Source organism: Lissotriton helveticus, chromosome 11 (genome assembly GCF_964261635.1).
Source record: "Lissotriton helveticus chromosome 11, aLisHel1.1, whole genome shotgun sequence".
Lineage (NCBI taxonomy): Eukaryota > Metazoa > Chordata > Amphibia > Caudata > Salamandridae > Lissotriton > Lissotriton helveticus.
In genome coordinates this window covers 860,148,305-860,166,609 of record NC_136072.1, presented here as the reverse complement: position 1 = coordinate 860,166,609, position 18,305 = coordinate 860,148,305, and the positions used below count along the sequence as shown (strand labels likewise).

At 42.0% G+C, this 18,305-nt stretch overlaps 1 protein-coding gene across 5 annotated transcripts in view; it reads right to left on the bottom strand.

Moving 5' to 3' along the window:
* Positions 1-18,305, bottom strand: part of TAOK3 (TAO kinase 3) — a 1,265,547-nt gene that overhangs the window by 447,698 nt on the left and 799,544 nt on the right. For 4 of the 5 annotated variants that reach the window (XM_078667094.1, XM_078667098.1, XM_078667095.1 and 1 more), the window contains one exon: positions 10,896-11,030. The exons of the other annotated variant lie outside the window; for it this stretch is intronic. In XM_078667094.1, the coding sequence (XP_078523220.1) occupies positions 10,896-11,030 (135 nt within the window). The remainder of the gene's footprint in view (positions 1-10,895; positions 11,031-18,305) is intronic. 5 annotated transcript variants of the gene reach the window in all.

Here is an 18,305-nt window from a genome sequence, read left to right as displayed (position 1 = left end):
CCATTTTGCACTTTACACACTCTTCCTGAGATATGCATCTAAAAATAATTGTGTGTTGCATGGAATACACATATGATATCAAGAAGCCACTCCCCCCCCAATCAGTTACAACAGCCAGTGTCAAAATGTTCTTCAAGAATGGGAAACTAGACAGGAAGAACCATTGACAAATGGTCGACATCTAGTAACATTTGTTCAGAAATAGTCTCTTCAAGGTATTATCCAGTGATCTTGGAACTGCCAGTGAAAGGAGTTACTGAATCTCAACTGAAGAAATCCTACTTTTATCATGCAAAATGATTAATTCACATGATCTAATTATGTAAATCGTTTAAGTCTCTATATACCTGGTACAATACAGCCTGGAGCAGTAAACAAACCAGATGCAGAAAACTAGAACATTTAAAATCCGCCATGGGACCAACAAATCTGCCCAACCATAGCTGCTTAAAACTAACACCTCCAATGAAAATTACATTGTTCGAGAACAGTGACTGATTTAAAGTAAAAACAGTTGGGCACAAACCATGAGGTTCTTGGTTAAAACAAAACTTTTGCCCAGTGAAAAAAGGGAGCAGGACATCAGATTCCGACCAATCTTCCAAGAAAGATGGCAGTTTGGTCATCCTGGTCTTACTGAGGATAAATATCAAGGCTTAGATGATGCAAAGAGAGGACAGCGGATGGGACATGTTGCTTGTAGTACAGAGGACGACAGAAGAGCAAGGAGCATAACCAAGCTGGATTTAGGCAATAATGGCACGGGCAGCTGGGTGACATTTTTTGGGGGAGGGAATGTGCAAGGAAAAAAAACAGCCATTTCCAGCCTTGAAGTACTGCCTCTGACTTTTGATTGCAGGATACCATTCCTCTCTTTAGATTAGTTTGTTTAGCCACCTTGTAATAGGGCTCTCCGGTTCCCCCCCCTCCGCTCCCCAACACATCGTTCCCCTGCATATCGTGCTGTTCCGTTTCTTCACTCCTATCCTAAGTTCACTGTTTCGGAAGTACCGGAATGTGCACGTTATGATGGAACAACACACTTCTTCAAACTCTCGACCCAGACCGCACAACTTGATCGCATGTTTTCTCTTCTAGTAGTGGTCTGCATGTGGCTTTTCTACCATTTTGCACCAGTTCGGAGCTACACAGCGGACTTACACGCTGTCGCTTTATGTCAATCCTGATGCATGTTATGTTATTATTCTGTTGTGTCATATTGTACTGGTAAAATGCCCCAATAAATAGAATTTAGAAAAAACAGGAGCTCTAGTCCCTATGGAAATGTGTGTATGGTACAGTCAGTCGTGAGATCTACAGGTAGCTCTAAATTCCTCAGCATTTTGATACCTCTGGCATGGAAGTATTTGCACAGGTGGTTACAGGAGGGAAAACTGCAATTGACAGTCAGATGGTTGGAGAACCGTCAGAGCTGGAGTGAAACTTCAGAGGTTTGGCTAGGCTAGAAAAAGAACCAACTTGAAGCGTGGTTAGAATGTAGTCCGCCATTCACTAAAACGATTGAAGATCAATAAGCAGTAATTCCTTAAATGGGCAAAGTATCAGAACATCAGGGCTAGAACTAAAAGATGCACAAAACAAGCAAACTAGTAGGGACAATATGCAAGGATTTGGAAAGAAATACTGTAATAGAAGAGACATTTAAGTGGAGAATGCTTGCCTTGTTCCTGTGTAACTGCTGTGTAGCAATGGTTCAGTTGGTGAAGATCACTATTTATGTGTTTTCCCCAAACAATCATTTAATAGTTGTGCATAGATAACAGCACAACATAATAAGAACACTGACCTGATAGACATATTACATGAAATAAAATAAAATAATGCCATGGCTCCAAACTAATTCTGTGCAATCACAGTCATAAAATATTACATAATAAATACCTCCATAGGGCCTAAGGTACTCCATAAGCCTGGCAAAATTTGACCCCACTAGGTTCCATTGTTGCCCTGAATGTCGGACGGGCCATGCCGATTTTTCCACCTGTCCTGGACGTGTAAGATGGTAGTAACCTTCTGGAATGATATTTACTCTACTTTATCTTTGATGGTTGGCCAGACCCTCACACCTGATCCGCTATTGGGCCTACTGGGATATGCTAAACCATTACCATTAGGGATATGCAGCTGCACTGCCATAGCTTTATTGATAGTCAAATGACAAATTTCACTACACTGGGGATCTTGTACACCCCCAATACAGGCAGCCTGGCTTGAAGACCCTCTCACTGTGACACCACTTCTGAAATATAAGCTTCATTGCCACCAATTATATCTAGGTCCAAAAATATTTGGCAACCATTGCTTAACTATCTGTTATCTGTTGAAAGTGACTCTGATGAAGACTCGACAAACTAAATGGTACACAAACTGCGAAATGTATCCCTAAGCGTTTTGAAGGTTGATTTTATATCCCTTGATTCCTCCTTGTCAAATACATTTTACTATTGGTTTTAATGCTTTTTTTCTCTTGTATGTACTTGAAATACGTTCTGTATTTCCTTCCTTTCTTGCCTTGGTTCCGATACTGTATTTGCTTTGGAGAATCACTCATATAGCTGCGGAAACCTATTATTTGCTTTGGCTTATGTATGTCCTGTTTAAAACTTATTAATAAAGGATGAAAAGAAATTAATACTACTATTGCAGTAGCAGGCAAACACACCCAAGGAAAGGAGAGAAAGTAACCCTAAAGTAACAGTATCTCTGTAAATCCAAGCTGTGGCAAATAACAAACATAACCAAACTGTAAAGAACTAACTTTTTAAGTCAAGTCAGAGATTAAATAGTCTTGCCAGATCTAGCGAAAATAAACTGTGCTTCAACTTCCAAACAACAATGATAAAGAAAATGTCTAACTGGAGCTTTTTTTTTTTTAGGAGAGGGGATTGGAAGGGGAGTGCCGGCAACTAATATTGCTGCTTTTTTTCCTTCCTAATTCCATGAGGGTCTACAAACCAATGGAATAAAAGAAAAATAGAGGTTCAGTGAGTTACCCATTGGAGGGAAGTGAATGCGGGTCCCACTGCTTCCCACTTGAGATAGCTTCCTATGATGAATCGGAAATTGACGATGAAGAACAATCAAAGAGGAGTAGAAGTATCTCTCCCTTTAAAGTGTAGATTAGCAACTAGGGGTGGGGTGGTGTGGGGTGCTGGCGGGAGGGGGGTCAGGGAGGTGGCTGTGAAGAGCTACTCAATTTAAAAGGCAGTGATACATGGCATTCCACTGGGAATCAGGGAAAGACATGCATCTCTCTCACCTAAAGAGATACAAGAGAAGAAAGAATAGGTTACTCATGATACACATCAGGAAGGAACACAGGTAGAACTGAGGGAGGGATCGCTAGGGAAGAACAGGGATAGCTCATCAATACACGTGATAGTCAGGTAAGGAGGTAGCTGTCGGACTGTGCTTCACCTGCTTGAAAGTACAAACAAGTGGAGAACTGCAGCAAAACCCTGTGCAGACAGGAAGATGAGGACCTTGATCAGTGAATGGTTGACATAGCGGACAGGAGAATGAATCTCAAAGCTGCAATGGCCCCACTGGGATTCGATGCATCCAACAGCAACACAGTAGTGGGGCTGCTACCAGGCAATAGCAGGATGTTGTTGAAACAAAGACTTCTAAGTAGCAAAGGAACAAATAAAGGTCACGCTGTGGACTCCACAGCTAATTCATGCCCAACATAAGACTAAATAAACAGCTAAAAGGCGATTGAATGAACAGCTGAATTAAAAGCATGGGAAATGCCAAGAACGGAGAGAGAAAATGGGAAGACTTTTTTTTTTTTTTAGAATTTGTGCAGTAAAGCCAAGCCAAAGAAAAACGACCCATCGCCTTAAGGCTCAGTGCTGCCTGCATAATAGAAAAGTGGCAGGTAATGTGAGCAATACTGAAATTTTAAATCCAGCCTTGAAGGAAAATTTTATAAAATAAATGAGAAAGTTAATGTATTGGAGAAAAGGACAAGCTTTGTCGACAGCATAGAGGACACCTCAAAAACACTACCTTGGGCAAGCAAATACTTAAGCTAATGAAAAAAATAGGGATCCATTTAAAACAGGCAAATATTTAATATCTGACTTTACCAAAACCAAATCAGGGTTCAGGCCTCCCAGAAGAAGTCAAAGGAGATTTTGTTACAGGTGACTGACTTCAGGAAAGAAAAAAAAGGTGGGGGTGTTCATGGTTACAAGAGGGTGTCTAGAGACAAAAAGACCTCCATGCCTCATGCTGCAGAGTTTTACCTTTCCACGGTTAGGTGGTGGAAATCATAAAGTGAACATACATAGACCTCCCTAGAGGTATTATTTTCTGGTACAGACAAATAGTTCCTAGCTGGGATCCAACTGGCAGGGCACATCCCCCTACCTACAAATTGGTTGTTGTTTGCTTATGGATAGACAGAAAAATAAAACAGCAATGAAATAAAATCATCATCCTATGTATATTATAGAAAGGAGAACAAATTACAGAAAGGTCAAACTACAAACAAATGGACTTCACTGCCAGGAAACTCTGGGTAGGCTCAAATTATAACAGCTCACCTGCTACAGCCACAAAACAAAGATCATACCTAGAAGGACAAAGTAAGATAATTTGTACAGTGACTCCTAAATCAAGATCTGTATAAAGGTAGCTGGGAGACTTAAAAAGTGAAAGAAACAATGTGCCTATTAAGTGATGTGAAGTCTCTTGAGAAGCAAGGAGATGATTATCTCATATCAATCAATTATCAAACAAACGAGCTTTATTGGATTTTAGGCAAATAAAATCATAAAAGCAAACAGTTAAAAACATTCCATATTTTTCTAAATATACATAGGTAAATATAGATAAATACAAAATGCATAAAAACAGTTAATTTAGCTATAACTATCTCTGGTACATGAGAATACAGAATGTTTGGCAGCTATACTTGTAACAATCCCTTGAAGGTGTAAACATTTAGGTGTTTTCTTGCTTTCAATATATTTTTAAGGAAGACTGTCATGGTACCAATGCAATAAAAGTTTTCGAACATCTGTAAATACATAAAAGTAGGGCGGCACTGTCTCCGTCCTACCTGTTTTAAGAGGGTACAACCCATCTTCGTCGTTTGTTCGCATAGTACTTACAGAATAAAATTACATGAATGGTTATTTGTACAGAGATGTTATCGCAAGGGCATGGGCATAATTCCCTTGACCAATTGTTTGTAACCAGATGACTAATCAGGCGGTGGAAAGTCCCAAATCTAAAGCGTGTTAGCACGTACCTATTGTACTCCCCAGACAACATAGTAGGTATGGTTGGATGTTATACGTTATGGTGATCAGTTGATGCTGGACTACCATGTGTTTATTTATTTCTAAAACCAGCCTGTTTTCTTCCAGAACGGTCATACAAACTTTTTTAAATTCCTTCCGGAGTATTAAATTTAATGTTTGAGGCTGCAAAAAGTATTCTGGATGCCCAATTTCATGCATATATTTTTGGTACATATTTTAACCATGTGATCTTGCTGGCATGATCCAGTTTCATTGCATTGGTTAAAATTATCTTGTTTAGACCTGTGCTGGTAGAGGTCCATATTCTGTGCCAGAGCAGCACTGGTTGTACCTTAATTAAATCTGAAATGTACTGTACTCCTAGCTCGCTGTGGCAGTTAAAAACAAAGGTACTAGCAGGGACAGCCAAAATAAATCTTAAAAACTTGTTTTCAACATATTGGATTGGAGCACAATCTTAGAACCCCCATATTCCCGCCCCAAAGATTGAAATGCTCACGCATTTAGCCCGATAGATTTTCAGTTGAATTTCTGGTGGTCTTTTGCCCAGTTTTTTGGTAAAATTTATCAGGGCTGCGGTAGATCTCATGAACAGGAGGTTCCTCGTCTTGAGTGCCTGTGCCCAAGACCCAGGACAGTTCAATAGAATACCCAGATAAGTGAAGGTGTTAATAGGTTCTATCCTGCTCCCCCCAGCATGAAAACTCTTATACCTTTGTTTCCCTCTCCCGCAGGTCATTGCAAAACTTTTCTTTGCATTCATTTTTAAACTCAAATTATCCAGGGCCTCATATAGTTACAGCAAGGTTGACAACTGGTTCAGGCTGTCGGGATAGCTTGTTTTTACTTTTCATTTGATAAACTAAACTATTTTGGGAGTTGAAGTGGTGCATAACTTCCATTGATCGTTTTGGTTTCACTCACACACACACGCAGTAATTGTAACAGAAAAGTCCCAAGATTGGAGAAACTGTGTCTAAAAGATATGGATCTAGGATGCAACCCACAGTTAGGGCATTTCATTGTATTTTTAAATAAAACAAGCAAATTGTAGCGAAGAGGACAAACAAATGGAGGGTATGCATGAAAATATTAAGTAATCTATTGTACAACTCTGACAAGGATGGTTTAAAAAGGTGTCAACTGTGGCAAACATCTCATATTTCCAAAATGGGAATAGCCCAAAGGTCACCAGGTATAAAAAAAACATACCAAAGAAACCTGTAAAGTAGATAACTATGATGATACTGCAGTCTGAAAATTAAGAGTTTTTGAGGATTGCCAAAGGAAAGGGGTAGATGTAGATTTAGAGCCCCATACATAATTTTGTTATATAAAAAGGACATTTAGGAATAGACAAGTGACATTCTTGGAGAATTTGGCTGCCCAATGGAGGTAGAGAGCTACGAAAAATTTACGAATGCTGCTGGCGCAGGGGATATTCACAAGGTGAGGAATCACAAGGTGAGGAATCCACTGGCAGATGTATCCATCAGAAATACACTTATTCTGTAGACCTGGGATGTGGGCCTCACAGCATTTATTCAACCCAATTGAGGGACAAAATCATTCCATAACAGTGAGACAGTTCAGAGGGCCTTATCACAGAGAAAGACTATTCAATACATATTTTTTTCAAAGCAATTAATGGAATACTCATCATTGTGACCTCTTCACATACTGAAAAGTCTTTTCATTCTCTTGAAATATCGTTACCCCTTCTCAAATCTAAGAGAAGTAAACTTTTGGCCCTGGGTTACTTTGTTGGTTAAAATTATTACACAACGTTATCACCAATAGTGTTCAAGCTGACAAACATGCTTAAGACCTTCTCATTAATAGGGGACAAAACAGGCACATTCTTTGTTCCCCTTACCTTTTGCTCTGACAATGGAGCAACAGTTTGAGGTAGGAAACACAACATTGAGAAAAGAGGTTTCACTGTATTTAACCAAATTATTTTGAAGAAACCCCCAGTCTTACCCTGCCTTTTAGATAAGCCAGTGGAAATGAGATAACAATTGATTCTAGTAATGAACTACGAGAACTAGGTGGTACTTCTAACTATAATCAAATATACAGCTAGGGATCATAGAGAAATGGGTATCTGCAGTATCAAGAACATCAAATGTTTTTTCAGGATGATATAAATTCAACATGTATATCTTTCAATGTAATCTTGAACAAATGTCAATTAAAACAATTAATATGGAAGACAGACAAGAAAGGCGTTGACATATGAGGGTTATTATTCGCTTGGTTCAGCATTTTCTCCAAAAAGGTTTCTTACAGTCTTAAATAGGCATAGTTATTGCAAGCAGTCAAACTGTTTCTTAGAATCTTCTTATTGCAATTATTAGGCATAGTTGCGGCAAGCAGTCATACGGTTCCTTGTAATCTTCTTATTGCAATTCAGTGAGCAAGATACATTATTGCAAATGTTGCACCCAACCTTGGTTCACCCCTGAAAGAGCTGCATCTTCAAAAAGATCTTAACAATTAAAACCACCTTTATTTTAAGAGGTCTCTTGCTTCATACCTCATTTGTAGTCTCTCTACAGTTAGGAAGTATGCACTCCTGACACAATAATAGGCCACCTCTATTTTAGGGACCAAATCATTCACACATTAAAGTGTGGGCAAATAAAAAGATAGTGAAGAATGTTGTGGGTTGCACTAAAGGTCTTCAAAGTCTGTTTTAACGTTTTCATTGTGGTAGAATGAAAAAATATGTCTTCAGTATCCAATTCAAGGAAAAAGGAGCCCAACTGCTAAGTGGAATATTCTATTTGGCTTCCAATGAACAGACACTCTCTCAACACCTATGACTAGAGGCTATAGTCTTCTAAAAAAGCTAACTTTAATGCTTGGATTGTCGTAATGGCCTAATTTAACCAGACAAGAGAGCTCACTAAGAAAGAGTAGTGATAGTACAAGATAAGGATAATATGCTTGAAACAAAATAGGTCTTGACAAATAATCTGCTATGGTAGAGCCTCCTTGTCAGCTGCAACAGGCCTCTGGATGATGTCTACCCTGTGTCCTAATACATAAGTTAACCAAATGGGCAAAATAGACTAACTCTGAAACACTTCCAATGATGCATTAGCAACAAGGTGGAAAGGAGGAGAACATGTAAAACATGGTCAGATGTTGGGTTATGCTGAAAAAGGCAACCTGTTGCAGGGTATTCCACATAACTATCTACAGGACCTTGTTGCTGCACCTGCACCATCCTATAATCAATAGTTTAGAAGGCAGTCGACAGGTCCAACATGAGAAGGATGGAAATACACGCCCTGACCGTTACAAAGTACAGATAATCCAACACATTGGCCACAGTAAACTATCCCCTGGCTATCTTGAAACACTGGCAGGGTGTTACTAAAGAAAAGTCGATTATTAAGCAGATTTTTAGAGCGCACAATCACTCAGAAGGGTATCCTAGCACTGGTCCATATTCTCAAACCACTCTTCTAAATAAGGCTGGAGATCAGAAGACTGTTCATGAGGAACAGTCAAACACACTCCTATTTAGATTCCTATTGTGTCTACCCTTCATAACCGATCAGTGGATGAATTTGAGTCACTTTCATATTCTGTAAGTAGCATGAGGGACAAATGTTTGTGTCAACGCTGGCCCAGGTCCTCCCCGTGGCCTCTTTTCTAAAACCTCCTGCAACAATTAATTTCATATAGTTTACATAAACTGGCTGACCTCTGTGGTTTTTTTTTTAATCACCGCCATGGCTACACGTTAACTGGGGTAGACGTAACAATAATAATGTAAACACCTTCCAAGTAAAGTTAACATAAAAAAAATGGGTTAACATGCTGCACAGAACATTATTAAGTGAAATTCAGGGTAAGCTTATGTGGCGACATTGCAGCAGGTCAATATGCACCCTTTCTTTATAACTCGCAGACCTATGCTAGAAGGGTTTGATTGCATCTTGCCAACTGGAACTCCTACTGTAAATGGAGTACACTCCCATTGGCTTTGTGATAGCTGGTGCGCTTACATCGTATGGCTATCTGATACAAATATGAACTGTATGTCTTTGGTTTAGGCAAACCTGAAATTAGATTATTTATACATGTGTCCAGGCTTACACCAGAAAGGCTGTTTGGCACTCTGAATATTTTGACATTTTTCATGTTCGATTACTTCTACTGACTGGTATTCGATCCAAATCATTGGAACACAGGGCTATAGTCCTCTGGTGAACCTGGATAGGGTCCAGCTCGGTGACACATTTTGAAACATTAAAGTGGGGTAGGGTTCCTCTTTACTTTGATCAGAAGTCATTAATGACCCAAAGTGCAACCACACTATAGCACCTACTTTATGCACATAAAGAAGCCATTATGTACCAAACAAAATCCATTTGGCTATGCAACCTCTTGCCCATTCATTAGATCCTGGATTGGAGGAACTGTAGTTTCTCGCTTCAAAACTCTGCAACCAACTACCCCTTTATCGTTCCCAACTGAATATTGCTAAACCCTCCACGTTACCCTAATTGAAAAATTACTGAAAGAAGCATCAGAACCGTAAAACAAAATTGCTGACTGCACTTAAGAAAATAAGTTCATAGTGCAGTTTAACAAAAATTGCTTTCACATAGCATAATATACTACGGTTAACAAGTATGTGTACAGTAAGCCTAACAAAGGGGATTCTGCATGTGTTCTATGTGTCTTTCACAGTAAGTAGATCGACTGTGAATCTACCGTACGGCAAAATCACATTAGGTAGAAATGAGGCCTAGGTGGTTACAAGCACTGCCCATGCAATACCCCCCCCCCCCCCAGTCGTATCAGGCTCCACGGAGAAGATCAAAGGAAGACGAGATAACCCCAAAAAATGCTTGCAAAAACAGATGGAAAATAAAATAAGACAGACCCATTCTGAAAGACTTACTGGCCAATGCAAACATAAAACAGAGTTCCACAGTTAGGTATATGCTTAACATGGCAAGAGGGCATAGGTGGTCAAAAGATGCATGTACCGAGGTCAGCCATTTTACAATCAAAAACTGCTTCTGGGTATTCAACGGGAGTCAAGGATACCTGAAAGAGGGCCGTGAAAAGGATTCTGGTAGCCATCCACATTAACACCCAAATTAAATAATCCCCCCCCCCCCAAACCCACACCGCTTAAAAATTCAGAATACAAAAAAGCTTCGATGTTCCCCTAAAATCACACCCCTTTGAGAACATGACACAAAATAACAGGTCCCCAAAACATACGAACATTCGAACATGTACGTACTACACAGAAAGTCATACCCCAATGAACTCACATAGAGAAGCAGAAAAAAAAAATGCCGAAGCCTGCAGACATGTGCAGGCGTATTACATGCATCCCCGCACACACCCACACATGAACACATTTACACACACACACAAACCCATGGAAGACGCACAAGACAGGTAAAGGAAAACACAAAGCAAAGGCATGAAATTCACAGAATAAAATATCCATTTTGCAATTCCTGTGGTTGCTATGCCAACAAACAAAAAAAAAGAGAGAAAAGCGTTGCCTCTCCACCCCTTCTCCTTTGCAGAGAGAGAGGAGGAGGGGGGTTGTTTGCTCACCAAAGATGCTGATTTGATTGTCGCGAATCGCTCACGGTTCCGGTAGTGGAGGGCCTGACTCTGGACGGATGGGGTAGGCCGCAGATCAGGCCTGGGATCCCTGTGGCCCACGTCATCCCTTATGAATACATGTTCCTGCAGAAATGGATAAAAACAAGGGGGAAGTCGCGCTGGGCTGTGTCGGCGCCGGCTGCGTCTCTCTGGCCCCGCGTGCTGCACAGGCACGGCTGTTTGAAATGCATAGTTTAGCCCTCTCCCTGCTCAGGCGCTGCAGCTCCCTGGGTACCGAGCGAAGCAGCAGCACATTGCAGCCCCGGGTGAGCACTGTCAGCTGATTGCTAGCGGGATGCTCTCTGAATCTCCGGCAGCGCTTTACCTCCACAATTACACATAGGCACCAAAAAAAAATAAAAAAAAATCCCACAACACACAGAGAAAAACACTGGAATGTAACGCAGGATGCTCAGCCGATCCCTCAGAACACCTGCCTCAATCCACAGACCGAATGATGCAGCGCTGTGAAAAATATTGCATCCATGCTCATCAAGAACGGTCTTTTTTTTTCTTCTTTCGACCTAAAAAGCAAAAAAGCTTTTGGTTCATTCACTTGACTGCTTTGCTTTTATTGCTTTTTTGTAATTCGGGCTCTAAACGTAGGCTCGGTCCCTTCCTCGTCTCCTGCCGGGGCTTAATTCTGAGGGTGCCGGGAGGATGGACGTGGACCCTGCGCCGACAGGCCTCGCTCTACTCCTCTGCTCGTACGATCCGGCAGCCACTGAGGGATCCTGCTCTCACTGTCAGCCTCGTACGCCGTTCTAGCACTTTCCAGCCTCTGCCTCGCACAGGGTTTTTTTCTATTTAAAGGGACAGCCTCTCGCTGGATGAAGGTGCTCTCTGAATCTCAACATATGTTGCTCTCTCACTACAGAGGAGCAGAGAGGACAGGATGCTGCCGACACCTGCTACCCTGGACCAATGCACGGCATGACGGAGGGAGCCTGCTGTGCGAGGGAGAGGGGAGCTCAGCACCGGGGCTCTGGACAGCACCCTGCCTACGTGAACAGCGTACCGTCGCGGTGTAACGCCACCCTCCGTAGAAACACCCCGCCTCTGTGGAACACCGTGCCGCTGTACAAAACAACCGTGCCTGGACAGAAAATACCCCGCTTCTTTTTAACGCCATACCTCTCTACAACGCCTCGCTGTCTCGAAATACAGCAGTCGGAGTCTGTATAACGCCAATCCTCCTCTGTGCAACAGCAGACCTCAATAAACCGCCACCACGGCTTTACACACCACCCTGACTCAATATAAAGGCACAGCTCCGTGTAACACTACTAGCCAGTATGAAACCACTCTACGTTAGTATAACATTTTGCTGCCTGAGTACCACGATGTCCCCTTGCAGCAACACCCTCCATCAGTAAAACACAGTACCTCCGTACAGCCCCAACCCACAGTTATCACTACCCACCATACCCCCAGTCGTTTCATACCACAGAATTCAATCCAGTCAATGTATTAACGACAACTGGCCTTGGAAAACAACGCTATATTTTTATACCATCCCTTCTTCGGTAGCTCAACACCATTTATATACTACCACAGGGTTTCTATCAAACAGCACATTGCCTCTGACTGGCTCCTTCCACCCCTGTATGCCACCATGCTACCACCCTTCTTCTGTGCAGCACTATCCTACTGAATGCTACTCCCTGCCTTGGAAGACAGCCATCCATCCTCTATACAATAGCAGATGTTGCTGTAAAATACTTCTCTGCCCCACAAACCTTCTACCACGCCTTTGTATGCAATGTCACCACTAATGTACAAGGCCGCTCGGTCTGTATATTTCACCATTCTTCTCTATTATTAAATAACTTGCTTCTGAATAACACCACTCAGCCTCTTCATAAGGCATTATTACCCTTCCTCTACACCGCACCACGCAGTCACTATGTAGCTCCACACCACACGAGCCCCTTTCTGACACTGCTCTTGATGTCTGCCTGACACTGCCCCAGCCTCCATCTGACACTGCACTCCCTATGAGCCTGCCTCTGTCGGACACCGGGCTCCATTCTACCCTCCCTGTCTGACACTGCACAGTCGGATGCCATGCCTCTGCCTGACAATGACCTGCCTTTTACCGACACCGCTTTGCTGCCATCATGCTTGTCCAGCACTGTTTTGTCAAGTTAAGACCGCCCTGCCTATTTGCGACACTGCCCTACTACTGTGCGACAGTGTACAACATCGTCCTGCCTCATCTGACACGACCTCTGCAAACACTGCCTATGTCCAACGGCAACATTACGGTGTGAACTACCTCCCTGCACCTCTATTCCTCCACCTTGCACAATTTAGCTGTGCAGCTGCATGATAGCAACTGGCCTGTTCCTGGAAATCTGTATTTGCATTACACAAAAGATGACACTTAATAACAGGAGATACAAACCGCCCAAACCTCTACATGCCACAGATCAGCCCCTGTATAACATTACACCAATTTAAACTAAACGCTACACCACTCGGTAGAACGACGTATTCACACAACACTACGTTGTCAAGGGGTCCAATTCCCCACAAAAACCACAACTCACTTTATGATAAACCTACGCTTATGCATCGTGGATACCAATGACTTCTCAGATTCACAAAAACCAAATGAGATGCGAATGTACGGTCCCAGAAACTTTCCTGTCAGGCACCAGTTTCCCCTAACAAGTGCAGAATGACATGGGTGGGGGGGATAAGGGGGGTCTGCATATGTATAGCTAGGGAATTAGTTTAATTTGTGGTGAAGCTGCAAGTACCTTGCCACCCTCTTCACCATTTATGTCTGGTTGGTTTAGGCGTAAATTCATAGCAGTAGAGAAGTTTAGGAAAGGCACAGCAGCATCTCATGAATACTAACAAATATACTAATCTCTGGATATTAGCCTCATTTGCATAAACCACTCCCCAGGGAACATCAGTAGGTGTCATTTATGACAGCAGAACATTTTGAATACTTACTGGAACTTTAACAATTTTTAGACCTCTGCTCGCAAAAGAACAAGTTACTTACCCTAGGTAACAATCCTTGTCACTTGATACTCTTTTAAGTCTCAGACTAGATCTTAAACCTTGAAACAGCTTTGTTGTGCTGTGTAAGTTGGTACATCGATTCCGTCTTGCCAGTTGGATTCATCCCTTGATTCGATACCAGAGAATTGAAAAATATGTCACCCAGGGGCAGTGACGTCAGTTCCCCTTCTTTTTTTCCATGCCCGCTGAGACGAAGACCAGGTCAATGAGATTGACAGAAATTGAAGGGTACAGATTTAACTTGGGACCTTATGAAAAATGCATTACTGTTCCTCAGAATGGGGGGTGTGTGGGATAAATGAGGAATCCCCAGGGAGATAATCTACCAAAAAGACCGTTACAGAAGGCTAGCAACTTGTTCTTTTGATGGATAGTTCTATCTGCAGGTTCCTTACCCACCTTTGAATCGAAACCCAAGCACTACCTTCGAGGTGGTGGGGATGAGGAGATGGTCAAATCAAGTGGGTGGAATTTGCGTAATCACGCTATGCTAAGCGCCGCGAAATGGTAAAAAATCTCCACGAGCACGCAAAAGTTCAACAAACACGCGGAATTGCTTGTTCCTCCCGTTCGCAATGCTTTTTTCCTGTTCACGAACGCGGATTGAGTGCTCGGGGAGAAATATCTCACAAACACACATTTTGAAAGCACGAACAAGCAAAAAATTCCACGAAGGCACGGATCGTGGAATTTTTGGCAATTCCGTGTTCTCTGCGGAACGGGAAATTACCCAAATTCCACGAGCGAAACAGAATTTACCACCCAGGCCTACCTGTAACACAGATCTAGCAAAATAATAATAACAATAATAAAAATACCGACATTTGTAGAGGGTGAACAGCTACCTCGAGCAGAGTTGTCCCGGCGCTATAACAATAAGTGGCAGGCAAGGATGTAAAATCATCAAGAAACCTGAGCGTATTAACCTAATCTAAATAGCCACGTTTTCACCGCTCTCCTAAATAGTGGCTCTGAGTCAATATATACTAAGTTGTTTGGCAAGGAGTTCCAGAGCTCGGAAGCCTTGACTGTGAAAGATCTGGCACCGATCCGGGCTTTCCTAAACTGTGGAGTGTACAATAGGTTTTGTGTGTTCGATCTCAGCAGTCAATTCTGTTTGTAGCTGCTAAGGCGTTGTTTCAGGTAGCTCAGGCATTTACCATGGATTGAACAGAATGCCAATGTCAAAGCCTTGCATTCAATTCTTCTGGCCACTGGCAGCCAGTGGAGCTCCTTGATGTGCGGAGAGATATGATGACGGAATGGTACATGTCTAATTAATCTCGCAGCTGCATTGTGCACCACCTGTAATCTAATCAAGTAAGCCGGCAGACCTACATAGAGGCCATTCAGATAGTTCATTCTAGCTGTCACAGTGGCATGAATTATGACTCGGCGGCAGTCCTCTGGAAACAATTGGTGGAACTTCCGCAGGCTTCTCAATTTGGTAAAACTCGATGATGTTACTTGTTGGATCTGGGCAGAAAAAGAGAGATCAGTCTCCCACTAAACCCCCAAATATTTAGCCATAACTGCTGGGGAGGGAGGGGAACCCATTTCCTGTGGCTACCAGGGGTCCGCTGGTGGCGGTGGATTTTTTCCAAAGAACAGCACTTTCGTTTTCGCGGCATTGAGTTTCAACGTAATATTATTCATCCAAAAGGAAATATCTTTCAGACAGCCCTTACAACACTTAAAGGCATCCTCCGATTGCTCTTTTAACGAAAACACCAACTGGGTGTCGTTGGCGTATGATATCGCCTTCACACCCCAATGGGCAATGAGTGAGAACAACGGGGCCAATGGGCAATGAGTGAGAACAACGGGGCAAATATATGTTGAAAAGAAGTGGGCTTAGTGTAAACTTAGAGAGTCGAAGCAATAAGGCCTGGTGAAGGTGTAGACAAAAGCCCATGTTGCAGCCCACAGATATCCAGGACACAGTATACAGGATGTGGCATTTTCCCTAATGGAATGGGCCCACATGAGGTTTATTCTTGGCAGGAGAATAGCAGTTCTTGATAATTAGCAGGATCCTACAAGAAATTGTCTGTTTTTTTAATCCTTTGCCTTGCTGCAAACCAGCATAGACAGGAAAAAGCTGATAGTCAATCCAGTACTTCGAAGTCCTGTCAAAGTAAACAACTGAGGGCACTCTTGGGATCTAGGTTGTTACATTCTCTTTTTCTCTTGGTTGGGATAAGGAGGTGGGCAGGTTGTCTGTAGAGTGATTGGGCGATCAATGTGAAACAGCATTACCACCTTCAGCATGACAGTTTGTCTTAAAAAATTTAAATTTGGGATGAAAATGTCTAAGGCTGCATCTCACTAATGCGGCAAGTCGAGGTAATGGCAATCAGGAACACAATATTTAATGTAAGCAGCGTCAAAGAGCAACTGTTTTATGGGTTTGATGCAAAATCCATCAGGAACGTGTACGCAAAGTCAAAGACTCACTGAGTCACTACAATGGAAGAAGGGGAAACACATTTTTCCGTACACTCCTCTCTATCCCCCAATCATCTCCAACCTTTGCTGTACACCAGGAGCTGGGGATGGGATATGTCTCTGATTTGATGAGTATGGCCCCACTGATTTGCTGGATTAAAATGTGGTTGAACCCCGAACTTACTCTTAATCAACAGATTTTAAAAGACTCCGTCCTTTTAGATAGAGCAATTGATATACCTAGGCTCTCTTATATAAAAGCTATGTTTTTCAAATTAGGGCGTCCCGAAATTTATGTAAAACCGGAAGAAATCACCAAAGGTGATATTAGTTGGGTGGAAGTACACTTCCTAAGTTTGAGCGCACAGGAACGTGAGAGCGAGGAACTAAAAAAAACCTTGGTTAGGGCTCACTATTAATTATCACCCTATCTATCGAGCCTTACCTAAAGCTAGTAAATAGGCCGTTCCATCGCTGGTTATTGATAAGATTTCGTTTTAATTTGATTCATTTTATACTGGGGAATTTTCAGGGCTGGAACAAACCAGAGGACGCAGTACTTTGTGAGTGCGATCACAGCTCACTTCACGATACGGTTCATTTTACATTATTCTGTGATCTGTACTCTGATATTAGAAAGAAGTTTATTCTCCCACTTCTACGGGGGAAGGGGTTTCTACAGGTCAAACCTGCTTTAATGTACTTGCAGTTACTAGATAACCCATGGAATATTTTTAATGTTGCACTTTTTAGTCGCTGCTGCCCGGAGGAGAAAAATAAGATGTCCTGTAATGATTGTAACATGAATTTTACTCTATTTTAGCTTAACATGAGTGTTTTAAAAAAAATGCTGTATCACCCAACTGTATTTTAATGTTTTGTGTATTTTGTGATGAACTTTTATGATTTTAAACTAATCGAATAAAGTGGTTTGACTGACTGACTGAAATGGGTTAACCTCTTCAGAAAACTCAACATGATAGGGGACTTAACCAGAGCTAATCTGGTAAACAAAGAAAAGCCTAAAAGTCTGTCAAATAGCCTTTTACAATGCACACACTTGCTGGTCCAAGGAAACTGCAACACATCAGATAATCATGTCTTGAAAAGGTAAACTGCCATCTTGGTGCAGCAAGAGGCAAAACAGGGACAACACTCGAAATAAACAAATGCGGTAGAGGGGAGATGGGCTGGCAAAGTATGTCCACCACATCAAATGGCAGATTAAAGGAACTCCGATTGTCCTGCTCAATCTTCAGTTATGAAGGTGTGGGCTCTTAAAGTTTGGTTGCCATTCCAGCCCCCTCGCTGTGTAAGTAGGTACGGCTTGGAGGGGAAGCAGAAGAGGACGGTGCAGTGACAGGTTGGGCAGATTCAACTACTACTCATTCTGAGGCCAGTCTGGTGCTAATAATTGTGCACAATCCTAACACATCTTACTCAGAACCTGAGTAATCAGATGGATGGGAAGAAATATATTGTGAAGAACAATTGTTACTTACCTGTAAACAGGTGGTTCTCCAGTATTGGTGTCTTTCATAGATTCACATGCTTGAATATCCCCCGTCGTCGGAGTGGGAGTCCCACGGTAAATAAAATAGCAATAATATATATATATATATATATATATTCCAAGCAAAGCGATCCTTCAGCATTCAGAGCGCTCCACAGTGTGTGCTAGCCCCAAGGCTGGATCCAAGCCCAATTTTAATTAGAAAGTCACAAAATGGGCAGCACAACCGGATACTTTTCAAGAAGCTTTATTGCTTATCACACAACACCCCACCGACGCGTTTCAGCCTCACGGCTTTTCTCACGGACCGTATATATATATATATAACAACATAAAACCTGAAATATGTAATAGAAAAA